Below are 26,532 nucleotides of genomic sequence, written 5' to 3'. Positions count from 1 at the left end.
CCAATGTTGCAGTTTACTTGGGTTTCAAATTTGACCACTTTACTTTTCGTTCCAGTTATACCGATTATGTACACTCCAGTTACTGGTAACAGTGGTAAGTGTTGTCTAGTCTGTAATGTGTTAAAGAACGCTCTAGGAATCGGTGACACCTCACTCCCAGAGTCTATAAATATGTTAACTTCAACATTCTCCACTTTTTCTACTATTACTGGTTGTGGATAATTGGGAGTCAAGCTTGGTTCTTCCAATAACAACCATTCTTTGGTTGGTATTTTATGCGTGAAATTAACACACTTATTATGGACTAGGCCTCCTAATGTATTTCTACGACCTAGGCCCCGGCCCTGGATCCAGATCGCACTACATTTTCCTCATTATCGGTAATCACTGGTTGGTTACTGAATCGGGGTATTACATTACGACTTTGTACTCTATTACTGTTTGGTACAAATTCTTGAGACGTCACTGGGCCTATATTCGAAGTTGGATGTTTCTTTTGGTAATTATTGTTACCATTAGTCCTATTACATTGGTGTACTGTAGCAAAATTAGCCTCATATTTTCTAAAATTATTACTACTATTCCTTTTATAAGTCTGATTTTCATTTTGGTGTACGCTCTTGTTATGCTGCTTGTTAAAGGCATCGAGTGCGTCCACAGAAGACAACAGTTCTTCTACAGTTTTCCACCCACTACACAATATATCTTTCCTGGTGTAAATGGATAAATGTCTTATTGAAATTTGAACTAACCCTTCTTCCTCCACGGGCTTATCTACGTACTTCGCACATGTTGAATGCCAGTCGAAATACTTTCTCATCGTACCCCACGTACTGTTATAATACTTAGTGTCCCACAAATCAAATATTAATTTTTCCTGGGCGCTTGCTAACCAATACTTCTCCTTAAACTTCTTCTGAAAGCCTTCCCAAAACAAAAAGTTCTCGATGTTCACAGTGCCCCATTCCGAAGCTTCTCCTAAAAGGTACCCTACTGCAAATTCGATCTTTTTTTAATCCTCCCAGTTTTTCGGCAAGACTTGGTTAAACCGTTTCAGAAAATGAGTAGGATGCACCTCCCCGACAGGCTTAAACTTTGGAAACTGTCTGGTTAGTTCTGCATTTGCTCCCAGTTGTAAATCTGACATTACTTCACTAGTTAACACTACGTTGGGAGAAGTCACTCTATTATCTACTTTGTCCTGCATAAGTTTGAATTCTTTCTATAAATTATCTATGCCTCTCTTAGTACCACTAAGTTCCAAAGCTAAATTTTGAGAAACGTTGTCGGAGGTTACCCTCGCGGCAACTTTTCTGTCTATTATCTCTTCTACCTGTTCCTCCAGATAACTGATTTTTATTATGTCTGAAGTGGCTAGTTTCTCTTTAAAATTTCGTTCCATGTTATCAACTCGTGTGTTAATGCCTGCAATTTGCAACTGGACTATAGGAGTTAGTTTGTCCTGCTTCTCTACACTTTCCTTCAAAGTGTGATCTTTGTTTTACAGAAACAAATGTAAAATTGCATGCACTTTGAAATGATCCTAACTTTTCACCAAGTTCAGCTTCTACATTATTACATTTGTCTTAAATATCAAATTCTAACTTCTGAGTCAACTTCTGAAATTGCACATTCTGCTTTTGGCTAAGGTCAGTAAACATTTGATTCATCTGGACAGTCAAGGAATTACTTAATTCATTTTTTTAATCTAATTGCAAACTCTCCACTCTATCACTTAAGGCCTTGAATTTAGAACTTAAAACCTCACCCTGTCCTTCCATCTTTTCACTTAAAGTTGCTGACTCTGCCTTTTGGTCATCTAATTTAGCATTCAACTGAGTATTCACCGAGTCTAACTTGAGACAAAGTAGTAATTTGGGCGTTTTGAGCTTTGATTAAATTCACTACTTCATACCAGTCTGGCATTTCCCTACTCACTTTAATGGCCATGGCTGGTTCTGATATTTCCCCAATTTTTTTTAAGTATTGCCCATATCCTTCTTACTTTTAGATCTAGTGATCATTTAAAAATCACTTCCGAGTATAATAACTATACTAACGGTCTATTATTGAACAGTGCCCTTAACTTCCCGCTTCAATAATTATTGTCTTTCGCTCACCCGGTGCAGTTTTAGGCTGCATCGATGAGCCGGTGTCGAATCAGTGCCAGTGAACGGCACAGACAGCATCGAAGGTTGGTTTCGGCGTTGGTGCCAGTGAATGGATTTGTAGTCAACACCGGTGAGCAGCAGCTAGCGCCATTGGCACTGGTTACAACGTCCACGCCCCCGCGATGTGTGTGAGGGCTGCTTACTCTCCACACTGGATCTTTGTCGTCGTTGACTAGATCCCGGTGTAACTCTTCTTAGTCTTAACTGTTGAGATTTTCCTTCCGTCTTCTCTTGTATGGTATTTATTAATTTTCACCCCTTTTTATCATTTATGCAGAAACCAACTCTGCAAAACAATTTCCCTGTCTCGTTACTATTGGTTGCTATGGCAACGCACAATATCTTCCCATCTTGATTTTGTTTCAAAATTCCTCTTTCCTCAAGTCCTGATCACATTGGTGGTACGAGAAGCAGTGCAAAACTGGATTGCAAACCTCACACTTCTCTTACTACAGTTGACTTACTTGAAAAGTTTATGCAATTCTCTTCTTTGGATATGTGGCTGCGTCGATCTCCACAACTTCTTCTCTGAAGAAATAATGCTGGTTAGTGGAATTAAAAAACACACACTCTCTCTCTCTCTCTCTCTCTCTCTCTCTCTCTCTCTTGAAATAACTCAGTATCCTCATAATACCTTCAGGTCAGTTCAGGTATATTTTGATTTCTACAAGTTTCACATGAGCATACAAACTCCTGCAAGTCAACTGCGTTGTTAAACGTTAAGATACTATTAAATATAATTACAATGTGGTGGGCTTAATAACCACCAGAAATTCAAAGACAGGTCTTGCTTCTAGCAAGTCTAACACCAAGATTAAGTAAGAGTCTCTAGACAAATTATGTTTCAATTGTCTATAACAATTACAATTATTCGACCACCAAGGAATAACACGTAATTACTCCTTGTACTTTCCATAAAGGTTCTATGGTGCGAGCGGCAAACACTTGTCAGCGTCGCTCGTCTGACGCAGCTCCTGTCCTTCCATGACCAATGTCCATCCTGCAAACACAGACGTGTTGCGCACTAAATAGGCCCTCTCTCACACTTATCTTTAAAACATCGCATGTTTGAGGCAGCAGAAGGTCAAGTGGTTCCAGAATTTACATGGAAATTCTCGAATCACTACACTATCCATCCCCTTTTTACCCACCTGGATTCATGTGGAGTGCTGCCTGATGGCACTAGTCTGATTACCTCCTGCAACTGCTCTTTTAATCATGCATATTCCCCAAGTGACTTCCTGTGTCCCTTGCTAACATTTCCCAGTACCCTGATACTACCCGCTAACTGGTGTACCCTTGAAAACACCTCCTCAAGTCTTCTTACCTCATTCCATAATTCCCAAACATTGAATACTAAACTCAATGACCATCTGTGACTGGATAACACTGTATCTTGTTGCCTGGAAAATACAGCAAATCCATCCACATGATGATCTTGCAGTCTCCCCCCTCTGACTCTGGTGAAGAGGTACAAAATTGTCAACACTAGCATTCTTCTCCTCTGGACATTTTTCTATATAGCAATCTGAGGACAGGGACCATTATCACCTACCCTTCCCGCAGAAGCCTGCTTCTCTGACAGCATATCTTGATACACTACAGAAACATAATACAATAACAAAAACATACAACCTTCTCTAAAACAATGTAAACAAGCTTTATAACACATAAGAGAAATGGTACCTGAAACCACAAAAAACAATGCATACTGATTCATTTCTTAGCTTCAATGCTTATCGAGCACAAGGTATCAGGACCTCCTGTTGTTCTTCCCCTTATTTCTTCTCCTTTGGTTCTATGTTCACTTTCATTCCAATTTCCCACGGAATCAGTTCTCGTGCACTCTGGAATGGCCATAGATGCCCAATTGTTGATTTCGTTCAAAATTTTGGCTTTAGTGGCGTCAACTCCTTGGTGTGGGCCCTGGTACCATGTTACAAACTTCTTTGTTTTCCCATTAGGAATATATGGACACAATAACATCACCCATTGTCTACTTTGTACTGTGGTTAACATTCCTGCTTGCTTCAGTAAATCTTTGTCTTCTCCAATGCTTTAGTATTCACTCATTGGATCTTCTTCCACATTTCTCTCACTTTTCTTGCAAATTCTAGGACTGACTACCATTCCTGCCTACTTTCTGTCTAATCATGTTGAATTGTGACAGCATCATTTTCCTATACACCACCTCAAATGGTGACACCCCTATGCTAGTGTGTAATCTGGAGTGTATCCAAAGTAAATCTGCTTTCCAAAAATACGGTTTTGCTTCAATCGCCTCTTTCTGACATGGGGCATCCCTCTGGTCTACCTCTGAACAACTGCACGATACGTGGACTTCCATCCATCGCGATCTCGGATGTCGAGCACATGGTCACGATCCCTCTCTCGCACTGCTGAAGCTCACCCTCAGGTCATTACCACATATCGATCCCCATCTTCTGCCACTAGCAACACCCCTTTTCTCTCATTTGTATAAATTTTCCAACTGCCACTAATTTCACCCAATAGGTGTGTACCATGTAACATTTGAATAATTCATGCTTGCTCACTACTGTTGAGATATGCACTAACTACAAAGGATAAATATGTGCCCCAATCTGAATGATGTGCATTCACGTAACATCCAAGTATCTCTCCAACTGTCCAATGAACTCATTCTGTCCTTCCTTTAGTCCGAGGATGAAGCTGACTTGTTCTTAATTTTCTTTACTCTTAGTAACTAACATTTCTCATCAGGTGCAATATGAAGTTTTTCCCTTGCTTAGTAATTATTGCCCCGAGCACTCCAAACTTTAGTATCCACCTATTCACCAACACCTGCGTGAATGTGACTACCTGCTGTTTTGGTATCAACACAATCTCTATGTAACAAGAAAAATGGTCTATTATGGTTAGCACAAAATGGTTACTTGGTGGTATTCACATGAATGGTGCTAAAACATCCACCCCAATGAAACTAAATGGTTCTGTTGCATCTGGCAACTTCTGCAAAAGTACCTGCTTTCAATTCAAATCCGCATGCTGCACACTTCTGTACAATTTCTAAAACAATTGTTATCCTTCCCTATCACCAGTATTTGTCACTCTGCACCCTATATGGTCCAACAAAACACGATCATTCATTTCACGTAGTAATTCCTCCTTTAATACCACTGACACAACCATCCATTGTCCTAACTTAGTCTCTCTACACAACAATCTGTAATGCACGCTGAACTCCTGCTGCCTGCTATATCGTATCCATTCCTCATCGGCCCTCTGCGCAGTCTACCATTCTCCAAGGTCCTAACCTATTGCCTGAATTACCACTACCTTCCTGTTCAACCCATCTGCTTTTCCATGTTTTCTTGCTTGTGGATACTTCATGTTGAAATTCACTGCATTTTAATGTCCACCTTCTCCACCTATTGGATGAGTCTTTCAAATCTAGTAAACACTTCAAAGCACTGTCATTACCTTGAACTTTCTAACATGCAGGTAACACCAGAAGTATATTACTTTGTAAACCAAGCTAAACACCTCTCTCCCTCTGTTGTAGTGTAATACCTTTCTGCTCCATTCAACCACTTTGATGCGAAAGCAATAGGATGTTACTAGCCATCGACCTCCTGACTTAACCCTCAAGCGAGCGCACCAATGTATTAAGTGTGCCAATCACAAATAATATTGCTTTGTACTGTTCCACTGCTGTTTTACAGTTGCAAGCCAGCTTCTATTCCTTCATTATTGCTTCAGCTAACACAACAATAAACTGTACTGTTATACAACCAAGCGAGCAACAGTAATATAAAATGAAGAGCAAAACAGGAGAGAAAAATTTTATGATCCATGCAAGAAAATGACCCAGATTCTGAGATAACAGCACAACTCCCTAATGAGGCAGTAGCCTCCGAGATAATTAGTTGGTTGGTTGGTTTTGGGGTTTGATGGGGGCTAAAATTCGAGGTCATCAGTCCCCTGTTCCAAACATACATACTTGCAAAAGGCCTATACAGCAAAAGCAAAATCTCTGCACCCAGAGGGAGGGAACACCAAGGGGTACAAAGCTAAAACGAACACCACAATAATACAAAATAGAGGACACTTAAAAGGAGCAGAGCAAATAGTTGACTAGAGTAAAACTGACTACAGTGGTTGATGGATCAGGTAAAAGATCAACCACTCAAGTACAAACGAAGAACCTCCAGCTGGAAAGCATTGATAGAGGTGCCAACACAACTTGTTACCATAAAAGACACTATTTTGGTATCCACGTCACAATTAAAAGTCGCTGGAGTGGGTGTAGCCTGAGAAATCGTGCAAGAGCGCCCACACTAGAGTGAATGATAAAACCCAGCGGCATGGATAAAACGTAAAACTGAGTCAGCTATAGAGGCATCATCACCTAGAATTAAAGGAAGTGCAGCTGGAAATTAAAGGACTGCCACAAGGGGGCTAAAAGGGGGCAGTCCTTCAGAAGATGGACCACTGTCAGCCCTGCATCACAGCGACGCTTGGGCGGGTTCTCACGGCGAAGGAGATAGCTGTGGGTCAACCACGTATGTCCAATTCGGAGACGGCAGAGAACAACTGAGTCCCTATGCATGCTCCTCAAGGATGAGTTCCATACGGCCGTGGAAGACTTTACCATGCAGAGCTTATTTGGCGTGTTCAAGACAGACCATTCAGAGCTCCAGGCATCGTGGACCTTGCGATGTAGGGCTGACCGGAGGTATCTTTCCACAAGACCAAGCTCCAGGGGTGGCGAAGTGGTGGCCTGCTTGGCCAACCGATTGACACGTTCGTTTCCTGGAATGCCGATGTGGCCCGGGGTCCACACAAACGTCACTGAACGACCACACTCGGTGAGAGCAAAAACAGCATCTTGAATTCCGCGCACCAAAGGCTCCCGACAAAAACACTGGTTGAGTGTTTGCAATCCACTCAGGGAGTCACTGTACATGACAAATGACTCCCCAGGGAAGGAGGAAAGGTGAGCGAGTGCACGATAAAGGGCAACCAGCTCTGCAGTGAAAACACTGCTCCCACAAGGCAGGGAATGCTGCTCAATGTAGTTGCTGTGGATGAAAGCAAACCCAGTCCGTCCATCGACCACAGAACCATCGGTGTAGACTACATCTGCATCGCGAAACAAGGCAAGAAGAGCCATGAATTGTTGACGAAGACTGGCAGGTGGATAAGACGACTTGGAGTCACAGGACAAATCCAAGCAAAGCCGCAAGCGAGGGAGGGACCAAGGAGGGGTAGAAGAGGGCTGGAAGGATAGAGGAAGGGGAAAGGACTCAAGTGATGAGAGAAGGGAACGAACGTGGACCGTGACCGGTAAACCCGACCTAGGCTGCCATCGTGGGGAGGGGAGTGCAGAAGATGGAAAAAAGAGCCTGCGGTTTGGGTGGTTGGGTGAGGCATGGATGCGGGCGATGTATGACACAAGCAACTGTTGTTGGTGGAATCGTAGGGGAGGGATTCCAGCTTCTACAAGAAGGCTGGTCACCGGACTAGTGCAGAAGGCACCTGTCGCCAGTCTGACGCCACAATGGAGAATCGGGTCGAGGATCTGCAACGTTGAAGGTGCTGCTGAGTCGTACACCACGCTTCCATAGTTGAGACGGGACTGGGCTAAGGCCTTATAGAGCTGTAGGAGGGTTGTTCGTGCAGCCGCCCAAACGGTGTGGCTGAGGCAGCGAAGGATGTTGAGGTGCGCCAGCAGTGTTGTTTAATCTCATGAAGATGAGGTGTCCAAGTGAGCTGAGCATCAAACAGCATGCTAAGAAAGCAATGCATCTCCTCAATGCGAAGGAGTTCATTGGCAAGGTAGAGCTCTGGATGGAGGTGGACCGTTCAGCAACAACAGAAATGTATCACTTGGGTCTTAGAGGCTGAGAACTGAAAACCATGGTTGATGCCCAAAAATGTGCCTTACAGATAGCTCCCTGCCGCCGCCGTTCAGCGATACTGATGCTTGGGGAACTGTAATAAAGACAAAAGTCATCAGCATATAGAGAGGAACAGACCGATGAGCCCACCACAGCCGCAAGACCATTAATCACCACAAAAAAGAGGGGAACACTGAGAACCGAGCCCTGCGGGACATCACTCTCCTGAATATTAGCAGAGCTAAAATAAGTGCCAACTCTAACCCGAAAGGAGCGATTGGAGAGAAAATTCCACATAAAAATCGGAAGTGGAGCCCTTAAGCCCCATTCATGCAGCGTACCAAGGATATGATGGCGCCAGGTGGTATCGTATGCCTTCCGAAGATCAAAGAAAACAGCAACTAGATATTCTTGCTGAGTAAAATCTGTACGAATAGCCGACTCTAGCGAGACTAAATTGTCGATCGCTGAGCGGCCCTGACGGAAGCCCACCTGTTGCTGGGCCAGGAGGCCCCGAGCTTCGAGGATCCACATGAGGCGCCAACTCACCATCCGTTCCAGGAGTTTGCACATAATGTTGGTAAGGCTGATAGGGCGATAGCTATCAACCACCAGCAGATTTGCACCAGGTTTCAGCACCGGGATGGTAACACTATCCTACCAACGAGTTGGGTAAACATCCCCCATCCAGATGCAGTTAAACAGGGCGAGTAATTCACCCTGACAGGGCGCCAAGAGATGGCGAAGAAACTGGTTGTGAATTCGGTCTGGACCTGGAGAGGTATCGGGGCAAGCTGTAAGGGCACTTTGGAACTCCCATTCACTAAACGGGGCGTTGTATCGTTCCCAACGGTGTGTGCGAAAGAACAACTGCATACGCTCAGCCTGGTCTTTAATGACGCAGAACTCTGTGTTGTAACCTGCTGTCGCGGAACTATGAGCGAAGTACTCTGGCAGATGTTCGGCGATGGCGACTGGGTCAGTACAAAGTGTACCCCAAAGAGAAAGGCAAGGGACAAACACATGAGGGCGAAAGCCAAAAATGCGCCGAACCTGGGACCACACCTGAGATGGGGAGGTGCGAGAACCTATGGTGGCGACATATTGTTCCCAGCAGTCCTGTTTGCTCTGCCGGATTAACCGTCAAGCCCGGGCCCGCAGCCGTTTAAAGGCAACCAGATTCTCTAGGGGAGGATGACGCCGGCGACGTTGCATGGCTCGCCGACGGTCCCGGATAGCTTCTGCAATCTCTGGTGTCCACCAAGGGACTGACTTACGCCTTAGGGTACTTGAAGAACAGGGGACAGTTGCCTCGGCAGCAGAAACAATGGCCATAGTGACCTCGTCCACTGCCAAATCAATGTCACCAGGAAGCGGAGCAATGGCCATAGTAGCTGAGGTGTAGGCTGCCCAATCAGCTCCACGAAGAGACCATCGTGGCAGCTGGTCAAGGGGTTGGGATTGAAGAAGAGAAACCAGGATAGGAAAGTGGTCGCTACCACAGAGGTCGTCGTGGAGCCTCCAACTGAGGTATGGGAGAAGACCTGGGCTACTAAGAGAGAGGTCAATGGCCGAGTATGTGCCATGAGCCAAGCTAAAATATGTGGGAGCACCAGTGTTAAGGAGGCAAATGTCCTGCTGTGCCAAGAGAGCCTCAACATTCCTGCCCGAGATCTGGGCCCCACCCCATAAAGGGTGGTGGGCATTAAAGTCCCCCAAAAGGAGGAATGGCGGGGGGAGCTGGGCGAACAAGGCAGCTAGGTCAGCAAGAGGGACAACCTCATCTGGGGGAAGGTAGAGGGAACAGATGGTAAGCTCCATTCCTGCCCGGATTCTAACAGCCACAGCCTCGAGAGCCATGTGAAGTGGCACTGGGGCACAAGGAACAGTGGCAAGAACATAAACACAGACCCCCGCCAGACACCCTGTCGTATTCTAGGCGGTTTTTATAGTAACCCCGGTAGCCACGGAGGGAGGGGGTTTACCGAACAGGAAACCAGGTTTCCTGTAGGGCCAGACAAGTGGCAGGGAAACAGCACAAAAGCTGTTTCAACTCAGCAAGGTGGTGGAAAAAACCAAGGCAATTCCATTGAAGGATTCGGTTTATCAGGCTGGGTGGGCTTTTCCGACCAAGCCTCATGGACCGAGGAAGACCTGGGAAGCCCTATGGCCCTCAGGTGGTGGCTTTTTCAGCCACTGGCTGACATCGGGAGGGGCAGTAACCGTGGAAGGGAGGGCTCCAAGCGATCCCTTCCGCGCGAGGGGAGCCAGAGCAGGTGGGCACTTCTCCGGCGCAGAGGTGGGGACTGAAGTCCCCAAAGAAGGAGGGGTTGTTACTCCCGATGTTGAAAACAGGGGAGCAATGGAAGAGGGTGTTCCCCCAACTACCAGGGTGGCAGGAATAGACGGCCAGGCTGGAGGGCCCACAAAAAGCGGCTGAGCTTGGGGGCTCAGCGCCAGGGACGGCGATATCGAAGCTGCTGCAACATACGTCGATGAAATGCGCACGGGGTGAAGTCGGTCGTACTTGCGTTTAGCCTCTGTGTAAGGGAGCCTGTCCAAGGTCTTATACTCCATAATCTTCCATTCTTTTTGATAAACCGCGCAGTCTGATGAGCAAGGTGAATGTTTCTGTCCACAGTTGACACAAACAGGGGGCGGCGAACATGGGACGTTGGGATGGGAGGCATGTCCACAATCCCGACAGGTAGGGTTGGCGTCACATCTCGATGACATATGCCCAAACCTCCAGCACTTAAAGCAGAACATGGGAGGAGGGACGTAAGGCTTAACATCACATCGATATGTCATCACCCTGACCTTCTCGGGCAGGGTGTCACCCTCGAAAGCCAAGATGAAGGTGCCGGTGGCGACCCTACTATTTTTAGGTCCCCTGAAGACACGTCGTACAAAGTGGATACCGCGGTGTTCCAGATTTGCACGGAGCTCATCGTCAGACTGCAACAACAGGTCACGATGAAAAATAAGTCCCTGAACCATATTGAGGCTCTGCAACATCACTGAGCTTGTCACAAGCAAGCAACGCCCGTGACTGCTGGGGATGCTGTCTGTATGAGGACTGCTCTACACCTCATTTTAGACAGGTCCTCAACTTCTCAAACTTGTCGTCTAAATTTTCCACAAAAAACTGAGGCTTTGTGGTCAGAAATGAGTCCCCATCTATTTGGCTGCAAACCAGAAATCGAGGAGAATATGTCTCACCAGGTAATTTAGACTGCCGTTCCTCCCCTGGTGTGGGCAGGGAAGGGAACGATTGGGGGTCATACTTTAAGGCATTGAACTTTCCTTTCTTAGAGACTCGTGCTTGCGCACTATTTGTATTTCTTTTCATGGTGGTCCCACGAGCTAGGGAAAGGAATGTCCACCCAGACAGAGCCCCGCTTGCCCCTGGGTAAGCCTAATACAGCCGAGGGCGGCAGGTTCCCCAGAGGTCGCCCGCTAGCAATTGTTCTACCTCAACAGCCATGCGTCTCCTCGGCACGCAGCACACCTTGAGATTGAGGGTTTTTTTTTTTTTTTTATAGAGGTTTATACCATCCTCGCGAGCCAGGCAGTAAAGCCAAGATCCCCAGGCTCTGTACCGTACAACGTTCCACCATCATGCTTTACGGTGGTCGTTGAAGCATGCTCAGAGCTTACGGTATTGAGGACTGGTGGCACTTCCTGGAAGGGGGCAGACAGCGCTGGGTGCTGAGGCACCAGAAATTTGGTTGTGGCGGCAGCAGGCACAGCCTGGTCTCAAATCCATGGCTCCTGCTGGTGATACCCAGTCATCTCAATGCCTGGCATAGCCCTTGGTGTCTTTCAGCTATTGTTGTTGCTGCTGCTGGAGTTCGGTGATGAGAGAATTCCTTCTGCCTCAAAATCCAGACAGATACTAAGGTACATCTGTTGTGCTAAAACCTGCCCCCTAGTCACATCACCCATAACAAGAGAGTTGCTCTGGTGGGGTGACATCGACCCACCAGCTACAGTCATTACTGCTGTGCAGTGCAGTTTTCTGCTGCACGTGGCTAGCCTATTCTCACAATCCCCTTTCGTGCACCTTTTTCTGACTGGCATGTTGCCACACTTGAAGCTACCAGCCCACAGTTGTTAAGGCAAGTCTTCATGGCAGGTTTCTCATTACTTTAGCTAAAAACTGGGTAGTGGCATTACAGTATGTAAAATAGAGGCTAGGCAGCCATTTACGTATAGTAGATTGGTGTACAGAAACATGGTCGCGGTTCCACAGTTGCACACGTTGTGCACTAGAAAAGGGGCTCATAATCCAAAACCAAGGTCATACAGTAATAATACAGTCTGTGAAATGAGACTGAAAATTTTGTTTAGTCAATACAGAATGCAATGTTTCACCAAGAACCCACAGCTGAATCAATTGAAACGATTTATTTATTTGTTTATGAAGGTTAGCCAATGTCATCATCTTCCTAATGAGTCAAACAAGATATCATAATTAAAGTCAAAGACGTGCACCCAAGCAACACAACACACTGAGCCAGTTACAGAATCCATTTCTGGTCATTAACAATTCACACACAGTCCAAGTCCTGTAAAAATTTCAGCACCGAGCAGACAGTGGAAAAGCAAATCAGAGGCCAACACACAACTTAGAGCCCTTACATTAACTCTTTCTGGTCAAGTCACAGTGATTCACAATCCTAACACCAAATGTAAGATAATTCCCCACACTGATGTTAGCTGATTACAACAGTTCCTTCATACTGAAACATAATCAATGAGCCAGAGATTCTGTCTCTGTAGATTTTCAAATGCTAGGAATGGTGGGCATGGTTGTGACACAGCAAGCTGGGATGTTTTTACTTCCCATCTTGTTTTGGCATCTGCCTACTTAAATTTGTTTTTTTTTTTCATTTTTAAACTAATTACCATTAACATATGTGAGTACAATATGTATTTTGATAAAAGAGAAATGCTTAGTTTTATATATGTAATTGATTTTCTAATTTATTTTGACTATTCCTATTCAGTATCTTTCAATATAGGAAGAAATCAGTAATTGTTTCATAGCTTAAATTATATTGTTGACATATAAACAAATATAAATTCTGTACTAATTGTAAACATTTGGAAGACGAAATGCTAGTATTCTTAAATTATCTATTTGGCTCTAGTTGTAAACACGTTAAAAAACCAGCCCTTAATTCCAAAGTAATTAACAGTTTTGTCAAAAGTATTGTTTCCATAACGATATTTGTTAATTTCATGATTTAAACAAATAATTCGGCCTAAACTCTTGTAGTAGAAGAAATTGTTAAAAGAACTAATTTTTCGACGTATTCAGTTAATTTAATGAGTTAAGTTTTAATTGCAATTTCTGTAAATTTAACTTCAAACAATGGGTAGTTTCAGTACTTATTGTTGTGATGATATATAAGCCCGATTTTTGGTCATGAGACAGTCAGTCCACAGCTGAGATTCAGATGAGGAATCCGTGTTGGTTAGAACGACAACAATGCTTCAACTTAACTGAAATAAGTGTTACACAATTAGGCCGTGTGTTAAAACAGTGACAGTGTCGGCTCCATACGTACCTTTCTATTCTTCAAGAACTGTAAACTTTGTTGCTATGTTTTTACTGCTTGTAGATCTTCAGTAGTAAATTATTGTAGCAGTATGTGGAGGTTTGCCTGCAAACTATTAATGGGGCTTATGGAAAGTTAAACAATAGCACACTGGCCATATTAAATGTGTATAGGGGGTTGTGAGAAATGAAAGTAAAAGACTGTGAAATGCAATTGTGCATCTGTCGGCTATGTTATTTACCTTAGTTAGTGTCCAAATTACAAACCCTATTTTTCAGCCAGTGTAGCAAAGCAGTATGTCGACACCGAGGACAACAACCGAAATAAATAAAGCAGGCAGAACTGCTACATGGTGTTGACTGTTCCTTTGGTTGGGCAGATATAGTTAGGCCAAAGTAAATACTAACGGTTGTGGACGGTGCTGATAATCCATGGAAGTTGATGCCAGGATGGCAGTGTGGGTTCATGGGACCAATTTAACCACAGTCCATTTGGCGGAGTGTATTATGGACACTCACGACTGCTGCGATGAACAGATTTTGGCCTTCATGCCCTCCAAAGTACTGTGTGTTCACCTGGTGAGTTTGCAGAAAGACACTAATTTCAAGCCTTACGGACCTACTACAGAAGAACTATATAATTGACTGACCACATCATTAGCAAGGTTGCACTGATTACAAGCAACAAACCACTACATATCAATGTTTAGACAAGATAATGTGTTTTACTGTTTCAAATCCACTTATACTCAGCTTCAAGTGTGCTGTCTCGGTGCCACTTGTGTGTTCAGCATGGATCCAACTTTATTAATATCAATAACTTGCACCTAAACGTTCTAAACATTGACTTAAAAGAGCAGTTTTGTACCTTAGATGAGTTGCCCTTCATGAGTGTAAGCTGTTAAGCAATTGTGGAGAGGATCTCTGAGTAGGATATTCCCTTATAAACCACTTCGTGAGATGTGAACCATTCCCACAGAAGTAAAGATAAAGGTACTACTTAAAGAGTCTCTACAACGTAGCGATGGATATAGAATATCGTGATATTAACTACGTATTTACTCATTATCAGAATTACAATACGAAGATTTGATGATTACAAATGTTGGGTTTGCCACGAATTATTTTCAGATTAGATCATTCCCTTCACTAAGAAAGCAGTATTGTCCAGTCATTGAGCATGGTACTTGGTATGCTCAGTAATATCCATACTATTGTTAGAATGAAGTAGTAGTAGTAGTAGTAGTAGTAGTAGTAGTAGGAGGAGGAGGAGGAGGAGTGGGGGCTGGGGGAGAGGATGGGAAAGGGGATAGGGGGGAGGGTCAGGAAGAGGGGCAGAGATGGTATGCATTCCACAACCATATTCCACTATTATTATTGGTATTTCTAATTAGTCATACACTACTTATGCAAATGATATGTAATTCATGAATATGCAGTTACAGAAAACAGAGGGTATAAAGTAAATCATATTAATTTTAGGCTTCACTGCAATATGGGTTAATACAAACGGTGCACCTAATGAGGGGAAATGGTTGGTCAATATTCCCCTAACCACCCCCCCCCCCTCCCCCGAAGAAGCAGTTCACATACTGAACTTGAATTCTGCACTACCAAACAATGTATTAATTCAATATTTCTTTATTCATCATTTACTTTACTGACCTGGAAAGCCAACAAAATACCCTACAAATTTTTGTCGACTTTCAAGGTCAATAAAGTAAATGGAGAATACAGAAAAATTGATTGCCCAAAGAAAGAGTGCTGGCTGGCTCCATTGCTATTCTATATTTACACTAGACTTTGCACTAGCTAGCCTGGGTGCAACCTACGAAGAGGTAATACTCACCCTTTGATAGCACTCTGAAGGAACATGGTACATAATACAATGCTAACTACTTAAAGCCAAAGCCATTAAAATTTCAATTTTGTGCTTTCCATCGCAAAAATATAAATGATTCACAGAAATTACCCACCTCCTGGAATGGAACCCCTATTGGAACATTCTTTCACACCAAAGTAACTACAAGTATTCTTGAGTCATTTCTTCAGTTTTAGAACATGCAGTTTGTAACAGAACCTATTAAGGGCTTTACTTTACCGAAGTATGCGATACCCTCCAAATTCAACCAGTTTAACAGGTATTTATGATTACAGAAAAGTTATTGTGTACGTTAATAATGATTGCATAACATGTCTCCATAAACAGTCAACCCATTAAATTATACTGAATAACTGACCCACACAAAAGTTAATATCACTTGATCACTGATACAGCAAATGTCATCATGTAAAAACACTAAGATCATCTTAAATAATTAATATGAAGTACGAAAAATAGTGGCCAACTTACGTATTTTGGATCTCCTTAAATAAAAATCACCCAGCGAAACCTATTTGTTCACTAGGACCGTATTCACTCAGTATTCACATAAACTCTCCATTTTAGATGAAAACCAATGTAATTCTTAATAATTCATGTTATTTACTTATTTATGCAAATTAGAGAAATCAATTGACAAACTTCTAAAAAACGGCCTTTTTGTACCAAAGAATTATTCTGTCAAGTCAACAAATCTGTCTGTCATTTTAATAACATGTTAAATTATGTCACTCGATGTAAATTAATAACTTTTCTGCACAAATTATGGTAACAGATGTACATGTGGCTTATAAACTATACCTCTTTTTAGTAGTTCTTTGACAAGGTTATAAATACAAGCAGCAAGAAGGGTCGGGGGCGCAGTCAGAATGTCACTTTGGTAAAGTGTGTTTGTGTATTATTGTTCGAGGTGGATAGACAATGCAAAGAACATGTAAAAGAAGTACTACTTTGTGATGTGTCATTGTCTTTGGTGGACAGTGGAATTAAGATGGCCACCAGAGCAATAAATATTTGAAGTTTAAATATTTGTTGGTTTCGCTCGTTATTTATCATCAAAAGTACATCAAAAATACGGGACCTCATCTTTTTATCCCTAGACAACCAGATTTAGAGCCAGCATCAGCATCAACACACAGCAGCGATCCAGCAAGTAGCAGCGATTACCACAATGCATTTTAATGGCGCCAACCTAACATCAAGTGCTAACAAGCTCCGTAAATGGGAGTGAAATAGTGTGATTATATCAATATCTACGACTAGGTGACCATTACAATTTCCAACATCAAGACATAGTCTGGTGGTGCAGCATCAGCACATTGGACGCACATTCAGGAGGATGGCAGTGCAAACCCCTGTCCGGCCATCAAAATTTGGATTTTCTGTGATTTCCTCAAATTGTTACAAGCAAATACCGGTATGGTTCCTTTGAAAAGAGCATGGCCAATTTCCTTCCTCATCCTTCAATAGTGCAAGCTTGTGCTCCATCTCTAATGACCTTCCTGTCGACAGATCATTAAACTCTAATCTTCCTTTCACCATCAACATAAGGCCGGTGCCAGATACGTTATTCTAAGGAAGCTATAATGAACAAATTTGGGTACAAAACCAAAAGTTCTCAGGACAGCAGCAAGGGGTCGGTGCTACTCTGCTTCAGAATATGCATCCCCCGTGTGGTACAGATCAACACATGCTATAAGACTGTGGACCCTGCCTTGAATGAAGCTTACAGGTTGATCACTAGTTGCTTCAAACTCACTCCTGGTAAGAACTACTCCCTTGCTGCCATTGTACCTTCCAAGTATCTTTCAAGAAGTCGTTGCCGATCAAGAATGACTGAAGGTTTGGAGCATAACTCACTCTTAGGCCATCAACAGTTTCAACATAGCTGGAAATCAAGGAAAAGCATCCTTCAGACATAGAAGGCAAGATTTTCACTGTGAAGATTTAAGCATCAAGACCGGCAGGGCTAAGACATCATTTAAGTCATGGAACTTAACATCAGAGGGCGGAAGTCTGAGTGCAGCCAACAATGAACCGCCAGCCACCAGTGCCAATGCCCCCTCTGCCCAGTTTCATGCCCAGAATAAGATATATTGTTTGCCAATGACACTGTGCTATATGTGGCTCAGTTTTGGAAAAATGTTATCTGAAGGTAGATTTGGTCAATTCTTTTGTTCTATTAATTTTTTGAGATGCTGAGACGCAGATAGGCACAACAACAGTCATGTGTGTGACTTATGTTCATGTGAATATATATGTGTGTGTGTGTGTGTGTGTGGGGGGGGGGGGGGGGGTCTACTTCTGACGAAGGCCTTGCTGGCTGAAAGCTTATTTGTGACAGTTATTTTGTTGTGCATATTGTTGTATTCCATCCTGAATTTTCCACTGCTTGGCATACATAACTGATTTTTATGTAATCAAGTATATATTTAGCACATTTCTCATGTGAGGAAAAATAAAATTCAATATCAGTTTGAAGAAAGTCAGAACATGTAATTGGTACTGACTACTGGCAAGTGTGCCCAGGGCCATTCACAAAACTACACTCCAACTGAGATTAAAACAACTTTGGGACTGACATCTTGCTGTGGCAGGATGGGCAGTGCTGCTGAAGTGCAGCCAGTCACACTAGACAAAACTCAGCATGTACTGACAAAGGTGTGTTGTGGGAGTGTGTAGCGATTCTGCCTGCTTTATTTCTTCGTTTGTTGTCCTCAGTGTCGACGTACTAGGTGCTTACACTCGCTGAAAAATGGGTTGTGGATTCAGACACTGACTACTGTAAATAATGTCGCTGGCAGGTGCACAGTTAAGTTACACAGTACTTTAATTTCACTTTCCACAACCCCTGAATAATACACAGTTATGTGGACAGTGCACTACTGTTGTTGTTCTAACCTACACAGGTTTCTTGTCTGAAACTCAGCTGTGGACTGACTGTCTTGTGACTACAAATCAGGCCCTTATATGTCCTCACAATAATATGTACTGAAACTACACTTTGTTCGAAGTTTAATTTATAGAAATTACAATTAAAACTTAACTCATTAAATTAATTGAATACGTCGAAAAATTCGTTCTTTTTTAACAGTTTCTTCTACTACAAGAGTTAAGCCGAATTATTTGTTTAAATTGTGAAATTAACATATATAGTTAAGCAAACAATACTTTTGACAAAACTGTTAATTTCTTTGGAATTAATAAAGAGCTGGTTTTGCTAATATGTTTTCGAATAGAGCCAAATAAATACTTTAAGATTAATAGCATTTCATCTTCCAAATGTTTACAATTATTACAGAATTTATATTTGTTTATTTGTCAACAATAGAATTTAAGTTACAAAACAATCACTGATTTGTCCCTATAATGAAAGTATTAACTAGGAACAGTTGAAATAAATTAGAAAATCAATTACATACATAAAACTAATCACAAAATTAGATCTGGTGTTATATTCTTTAAAACTGAGGGTCAACCTTTCTCCATTATGAAAATACAGATTATATTCACCTACGTTAATGGTCAGTAGTGTATGTACATATAAGGCAGATGGCAAAACAAGAGGGGAAGTAAAATTATCCCAGCTTGTTCGTCACAAGTGGAATGGGCACAGATTTCAGACAGTCTACGAAATGGTTGGTGTCTTTAATATAGGAGGGATGTCTTTGTAATCAACTAAGGCAGATGAACATACAGTGGGTACTTTGAAGCGAACAACTATGGCACGGCCAGGGTGATTTTGTTTGTGGATCTTAAGAAAAGGTAAAAGGTGGGGATGTGTGGTTTTGGTGGGGTAAGAAGGTCTATGGATTGAGGTGTCAGTCATTGTGAGGGGCCTGAGGTTTTAGTGAGGGATTGCAGGTCAGTTTGAATCACAGAGATGGGATCTTGAAGGCTGATGTTGTACGCCCTGGTGTCACACAGCTAGTATACACCCTTGCTTACCTACTCCTGTGTGTCAGTACCACAGTGGTAGATCCCTTGTCCACTGAGAGGACAATGATGTAATCATCAGCTTTTACGGAATAAGGAGCCTGAAGCACAGCAGAGGAAAGATTAGGGTCATGCTGCAGGGATCTGAGGAAGGGTTGTGAAGCAATAATGGATGTGAGGAATTCTTGGAAGGTTTGTAAGGGATGATTTTGAGGTAGTGGTTGTGGATAAAGTTGGGATCATGGTTAGAACTGTTCAAGGCTGGGTTCAAAACCAGGATAACAGGTTTGCTGTTGGAATGGTTTTGGGATTGGGTTGCAAAGTGATATTTCCAGTTACATGTGTGAGGGAAAGTAGGTCCTTCACCAAAGCAGCATGATTAAACGCAGATTTAAGGCTGACAGTGAGACCCTAGTATAATACAGATAATTCAGGAGGGGAAAGCACTTTAGATGGTTGTTAAGAACCCTGTACTGCTGTGAATGGTGCCTATGATCATGAGTTACCACTGGCCTGGGAGGCAGCAGTGAAGGCTGGGGGATATTATGGAGGTTGGCCATCTTGGTTTGTAGGAAAGGAGTGGTGGTTGATGGTGTGGTTGTCTAGGGAATTGCAGAGGGACAAGAGAGAGAATCATGCACCTAATAAAATCATTTGGAGATGTATTTGTAAACACACACTTTTTAACTAGCTTATGGCTGTATTGAGTATGTTAAGAGCCACATTAATTGGTCATGTCCCTTCTTTAATAGTGGATCTGGATGTAATTTGTTCCATCTTGCGGTCCAACTTTTTCACATCTGTAGCTGTACCAATGAAGATTGATTTTGGTGTTTGTTTCATAATTCATATGAGAATAACAGGCATCTAAAATAATTGTTATTAAATACATTGTAAATTACATATTTTGTATGTGTATGTGAGAGAGTCTTGAAAACCTAACAAATAAAAACAAATGTAATACTCACAGTTGCTGGGTCAGAAGGAGAGAGTCTAAAGTTGAACCTAAATAAAACTCTGGATACTCTCGTTTCTAGGCTTAGGCACAGCATTTCCTTGCTAACTGTAATATTAGCCCTCACTTCCGCACCAACAGAATCCATCAAATTGGTAACCTTTGACAAAAGATTTTCTGGTGGTGCTTCAATATTTGGATTTAACTCCTGGAAAAAATAAATAAATTTACAACTATGTTCGAAATTGATAGGGATTCACAAAAAGAGATAAATATTCTTCAAAATAAATATGAGTCCAGCAGAAAAGTGTAAATTTATTCCAATGTTCCAAACAACAACTGTTACTGCACGTAATAGTTACATAAATATTGTTATCAATTCATACATCAAATATAAACTATATAAATAGCATGCTATAAAACCTGATGTTCACCACCTGCTGACTTGCACTGCACAAGCACTGGCTGAATTTTTTTTTAAATTTTAAGTTACATCACGCCTCCTATTATGGCAGCACAACTACTGTCATGCAATTGTTTTCACTGTGTTGAATGTGAAGTAATATGTGTAATTATTGTAATATCATTAACATTTACAGAAGAACCTTTCACTCAAATATATATTCCACTAAATTAAATAGACTGAAATACTGAGTGATGTTAAATTTTGAAAAAATGTGGACATAACTCTTCAATAAATAATAAGAGTTTATCAAGGTATGAAATTCTATGAACAAACAAGATGCTAAACCTAAGTTTCTCCTCTTTCCCGATATAAAAAGAATCACGTAGCTCAACTATGTTCTAGAGCTTTCCTAGAACATCCATATGAGATGGAAAGTTGTAACAACGTGTACAGGAGCCATTGAGTTAGAAAGAAAGATGTGACACAGTCAAATTAAAATTTATTTATAATTGTAAACCTTATAAAATAATACAAACAGATCTGTCCCCAAAATAGTCGAAGTACAGAATCAATTACAGCAGATTTAACCATAGGGTCATTCCATATTGAATTACCAGAGACTTCTCACCCACCATTTGGATGAAACTTGGCTTATTTGTTCTCCCTAGGTAAGTTACCACACCAAATTTTAGTCTTTTAGCTCTGATTCTATTTTATTGTACATGAAAGTTTGTCACTTTTAACATTGTGATGGCACAAAATATTTTTTAACATTTCTGAAAATTAATTGCCATTTTTTATTCATTATCAAGACAATGTGAACTTTGGTGCTTGCATATTCTATAGTGTAACGCTTGCAGAACAAAATGTCATATCTTATGTAAAACCATCAAGACAGGAAAAAATGTATACTTACATTTTAGTACTTAGTTTTGTTAAAAATTATGATTCACCAATACATCAGATATCACATACAGGGAAAGGGACAATACCCAGTTTTTCAAGAATAATTGTCAAAGTATGGTCAATCACTTCAGAAAATAAAATTGACAACGTTTTCATTCCTTTTAGTAGAAACAAGAAAAAAAAATCAGTTACTGACTATCCCCATGCCACTAAACTAACTGGTCTTGAGATGGTGGTGGTGGTGATAAGGGGGCGGCTGGCTTATAGCAGGGCAAGTACAAAATAGTTTCAAAGAAAAAGGTGTGTTAGCAGAACCAAGCCTGAAAAAGAGAAAAGAACTAAAACCTGAAATAATCCATTCCGTAATAAATTGACTTTATTGAGGACCTTTCATCTAAATGGAAAAATCTTGTTCCGAATTCTTACACTGCCGACTTTCAATCAAAATATTAGGAGACACTTGCTGAATCATCACATATAAACAGTGCTACAGTGTCAACAGACCCCAGTGAAAACTATTTTTTTACTAATGATACCACAAGACACACTTCTGCTGTACATACTATTACAGTTAGCCTAAAAGAATGCTGATGATTAAAGATTAATTAAATATCTTTGTATTGTATCTGATGACATGAAACATGGCATGCCTGTGGTGTGAAAAGAGCAAGAAACTGTGATAATGCCTCAGGCTATGCAGGGCAATAAAAATTTGCTTAATTTTATAAACCTATGTTTTTATCAAATTTTAACATCAATATTGAGTTCTCATTCTTTGTAACTAGCCAGAGGACACTGGGGAGAGGGGGCCGGGCCAAAATACTTAAATATAAAATAGACAATCACCACAATTACTGTAGAATAGAACCAAAATAAAAATTACTTACCAACAAAAGACTCCAAGAAAATCACTTAAGTCGGACACACACACACACACACACACACACACACACACACACACGTTGAACACCAAAGTAACCAGACCTAACAAAAACATATAAACAAAAGAAAAAAACTGTAATAGTTTACTGAAAGCAAAGCAAACACTTACAAATCCACTTTACAGCACTGACTAACCAGACACAAATCCATGTTACCACAGTGATAACCAAGACTCAAATGAACCCATATTACATGTTAAACTCAATACATTAACATCCACCTCCAGAGGGCACCATCAAGTACAACAACACAACATCTACAAACAAGAAACAACTCAAAAGCACCGCACCATAGTGACGTCACAAACACCACCACAGTTACGTCATGGGTCAAAGCAGATGGGTGGAATTGGATGCTTCCAGTGACTATTGATGTAATGGTGAAACATGGTTTTTGCAGATAAAAAAATACAAAAATATAAGTACTGGTATACATCTATTTTCCTGTCTTGATGGTTTTACTTAATGGTATAATACTTTTTTCCTGCTATTTTCATGTATCACACTGATTGTGTAATACAGAAAATTATTTTCTAAATGTTAGCAAGTGGTGTTTTCTGACATCACAACACTAAAAACAAGAAAACTACCAAATTTTGAAGTTCTATAAAATGGAAACAGAGGGATAAAATGCTAAAATTTGGTATGATTACTTACCTTCACAGGGAGAAATAATAACACTACTTTCATCCAAATCTGAGATGGTAACGACAAATTGCTTTTTGCCGGTTGAACTGACACAAAATGAGCCCATAGTTGAACGATATGAGAATGACTTCTGTGGGTAAAAATTAGATACCTATATCCAAGGCTGTCAAAAAAATATAGCTCGCCATACGCCATACTGATGGAGATACACTCATTAAAAGTATGAAAAATAATCAACTGATTTTGTTTGTATCTGGCAATCAAGATACAAAGGGTACAGATAGCACAGGCCTTGGGGCACAATTTTTATTAAGATATGAATTATACACAAATGCATTAATGTAACAGTTCTCCTGAGTAGGAACCATACTTGTTTTTGGTATAGACCCAGATCAATTATTTCCCAGCAATTTTATCATATGCAGAAATTATTCTCTTTTCTGGTGACAATACTGTAGCCAGAAATACTGGAAAGAAAGAAAGTTAAGTCAATATGGTGGAAAAAAGTTTGAGCAAGAAGAAGCCAAAATAACATAAATTAAATTTTTTATTTTATCCATATTTTGCAGCTTCAAATGTGACTGTACTCAATACACTTGAGGTATGAATTAAAAAAATGCCTTCAGTCACAATTGTGACTGAAGGTATTTTTAATTCATACCTCCAGTGTAAATTAATTGTTTTGTAATGGGTATTGCCTATTACCACCATGTAACGTCCTTTGAGTTTTGCCATCAGTGTGTATGTCAGTGCACTGTTCGTAAAATTTGCCACAGAAGCACAGGCCAACAGCAAGTGGACAATATAGTATGCAGTACAGTGTATTACTATAAGACTGTATTTTATTGACAACCGGTATCAGATTATCAAGTTTCTAAAAAATACACGAAATTTAAGGTTACTGACAGAGTTCGAATTCTTAAAGAAATCCATTTATGTCATCAATATTTATAAGTATATTACCAAATCTACTGTGTAAGAAGATTTATTGTACAATTTGAACTCCTGTCAGTAACCTTAGACTTTACAGGAAACTTGCATGGATACTTGCCATCCAAAACTGGTTGCCAAAGCAGAGTAGTTTTCAAGTGAGGTTGTAAATTACATAACAGTGTACAGTAGTGACATATGTAAGACTATACAATAAACTGACCAAGCAGATTAAATAGTTAACTAAAATCAGTGTAACAGAGAAGAGAATTTTTGAATGAAATCTGGATATGTTTCCAGGATTGCCACACGTTTCCCAAAATGAAATTCTCTGATTTCCATACAAGTTTTAGCTTTTTTCGCTGAAAAATTTTGAGATCTCGAAGGTAAGTTAACATTAGAAGGACTGGGGATTTCAATCTACCTAGAAGGACCAACCTGTCATTTTGATGGGTACAGTTTCATTAGCCGTTTTAAAAGAGTAAACACATTGTAACACACATCAATTTGTTCCAGACAAGTTACACAGTTTACCAGGATATAGTTTTACTTTTTTCTGTAGGATTACATGGTACAATGAACATATTATACCTAAAAATTAATCAAAACATTATGTAACAAAATGTCAAATACATAACTTTCCGTAGACAAGAAAACTGTGTTTTAACACAAATATCTGAAAAGTACAATATATTCTATATAGAGAAAACATTTATAACCCTGATTTTACTCATTCAAAACCAGCTGCGGCATCGTGACACCTCACACAGGTGTATTCAGCATTGCCTAAATACGTTCTGCAAACATACTTGCCACACTTTATACATAAATACTTGCTTCTATTCTTTCCTTTACACCCTCCACTTTGACAAGTCTTCCAAATGTTGCAATGTGGTGATACTGTATTAGCAAGAGTATTTTGTACCCTTGTGGCCTTACTTGCTGAAGCCAACTCTTCTGCCAATTTGTATATAAACTGATGTCTGCTTACTTTTTCTTCTGTTACTTCCTTATGGAGTACCCAAACACTTATAGCTGCTTAGTCCAAGACACTGCAAAAAACATGCATGGGCCATCTGCGGCATCCATACTTCACAGTGTAAGGCAGAGCCATTTGATCAATTTTGTCAAAGTCATACTTCGTGTTATTGTAATAGGCCACTGACTCTGGTAGCTTTTAGGATGTTGTTCGTCAATAGTTACTGTGTCATGCATTGAACTCAAAATAAGCACATTTCTCTTCTTTTTCCCCTGATAGCATGTTTTTAGTCATGTCACCTGACTTATGAAGAATAGTTGTGTGCAGAGGCGCTACAGCAGATTTTGCTGATCGAGGTATTTCCCCTATAGATATCTTCATAGTGACTACAACGATTGTACTCTTACGTTTCAAATTTTCTGCAAGGTATTTCATTGTGAAAAAATTGTCGCAGGTTATGTTTCTTCCTGCGGAAACAAAGGGTTGCGTAAGACATGTAACAACATGCTCTGCAAGGGGAACACCTATGGGACAATGCTCATCTTTGCCTAGATAAAGAAACCCACTCGCCAGATACTTAGAGTTCATATCAACTGCAAGCCAAAACTTTATTCCAAATTTGTCTGACTTATTGCTCATGTATTGAATGAATGAGCATCTAGCCTTGCATGCAAACAATTGCTCATCCACAGTGATATTTTCACCTGGAATATAACACAGCAAGAAATTGGCAATGAAACAATTCTACACATGGGCAGCAGGTGCAAAACGATCTGTCTTTAGTGTACGTGAACAAGTGCTCTTTTTGTCAAATTGCATAAACCACAAAATATCAGTGAACTTATTTCTGATCATTATGTCCCCCCCCCCCCCCTCCCAAAAAAAAAGAAGCTATTCCCCATGTATTCGGCCATAACAGCTTCAATGGAAAGTTTTTTGCTCCATATACACCTCGTAAATACATAAGTGATATTGTGATTCCTATTGCATCGATGCTAATGGTCCAATCGTCATTATGTAGCTCTTGGCGTGCTCTATTTTCTGTACACATCTTTATATTTTGAAGCATGGTGTCATCAACTAGCAATCTCCATGCACTAGAATATATATTTTCCCTGGCAAACTTCTTCACATAGCCTGTAGGTCCCAGTGCTACCTTCAAGATGTTCTGCTGTGGACACCTTCCAGGAAAAGCTTTCATACATGTAACAGTCCATGTTGTTCCATCATTAGCTGTCTCACTATTCCCAATGGAAGGATTTTCATCCATCTGAATTTTTCCTTTCACTCTGCCATGAACGCCTCTAGTGCTGTTAACTGGAGGTAAGCG

The 26,532-nt window shown here is 41.0% G+C and overlaps 1 protein-coding gene across 1 annotated transcript in view; it reads right to left on the bottom strand.

Annotated features, from left to right (window-relative positions):
- The window catches only part of LOC126480769 (non-homologous end-joining factor 1-like), a 153,538-nt gene that overhangs the window by 121,288 nt on the left and 5,718 nt on the right, over nucleotides 1-26,532 (bottom strand). The window contains exon 2 of the mRNA XM_050104065.1: nucleotides 20,406-20,600. Coding sequence (XP_049960022.1) covers nucleotides 20,406-20,600 — 195 coding nt within the window. The remainder of the gene's footprint in view (nucleotides 1-20,405; nucleotides 20,601-26,532) is intronic.

Source organism: Schistocerca serialis, chromosome 5, assembly GCF_023864345.2.
Source record: "Schistocerca serialis cubense isolate TAMUIC-IGC-003099 chromosome 5, iqSchSeri2.2, whole genome shotgun sequence".
In the NCBI taxonomy this organism is placed as follows: domain Eukaryota; kingdom Metazoa; phylum Arthropoda; class Insecta; order Orthoptera; family Acrididae; genus Schistocerca; species Schistocerca serialis.
Note: the sequence above shows the minus strand (reverse complement) of the source record. Positions and strands in the feature narration are given on the sequence as shown.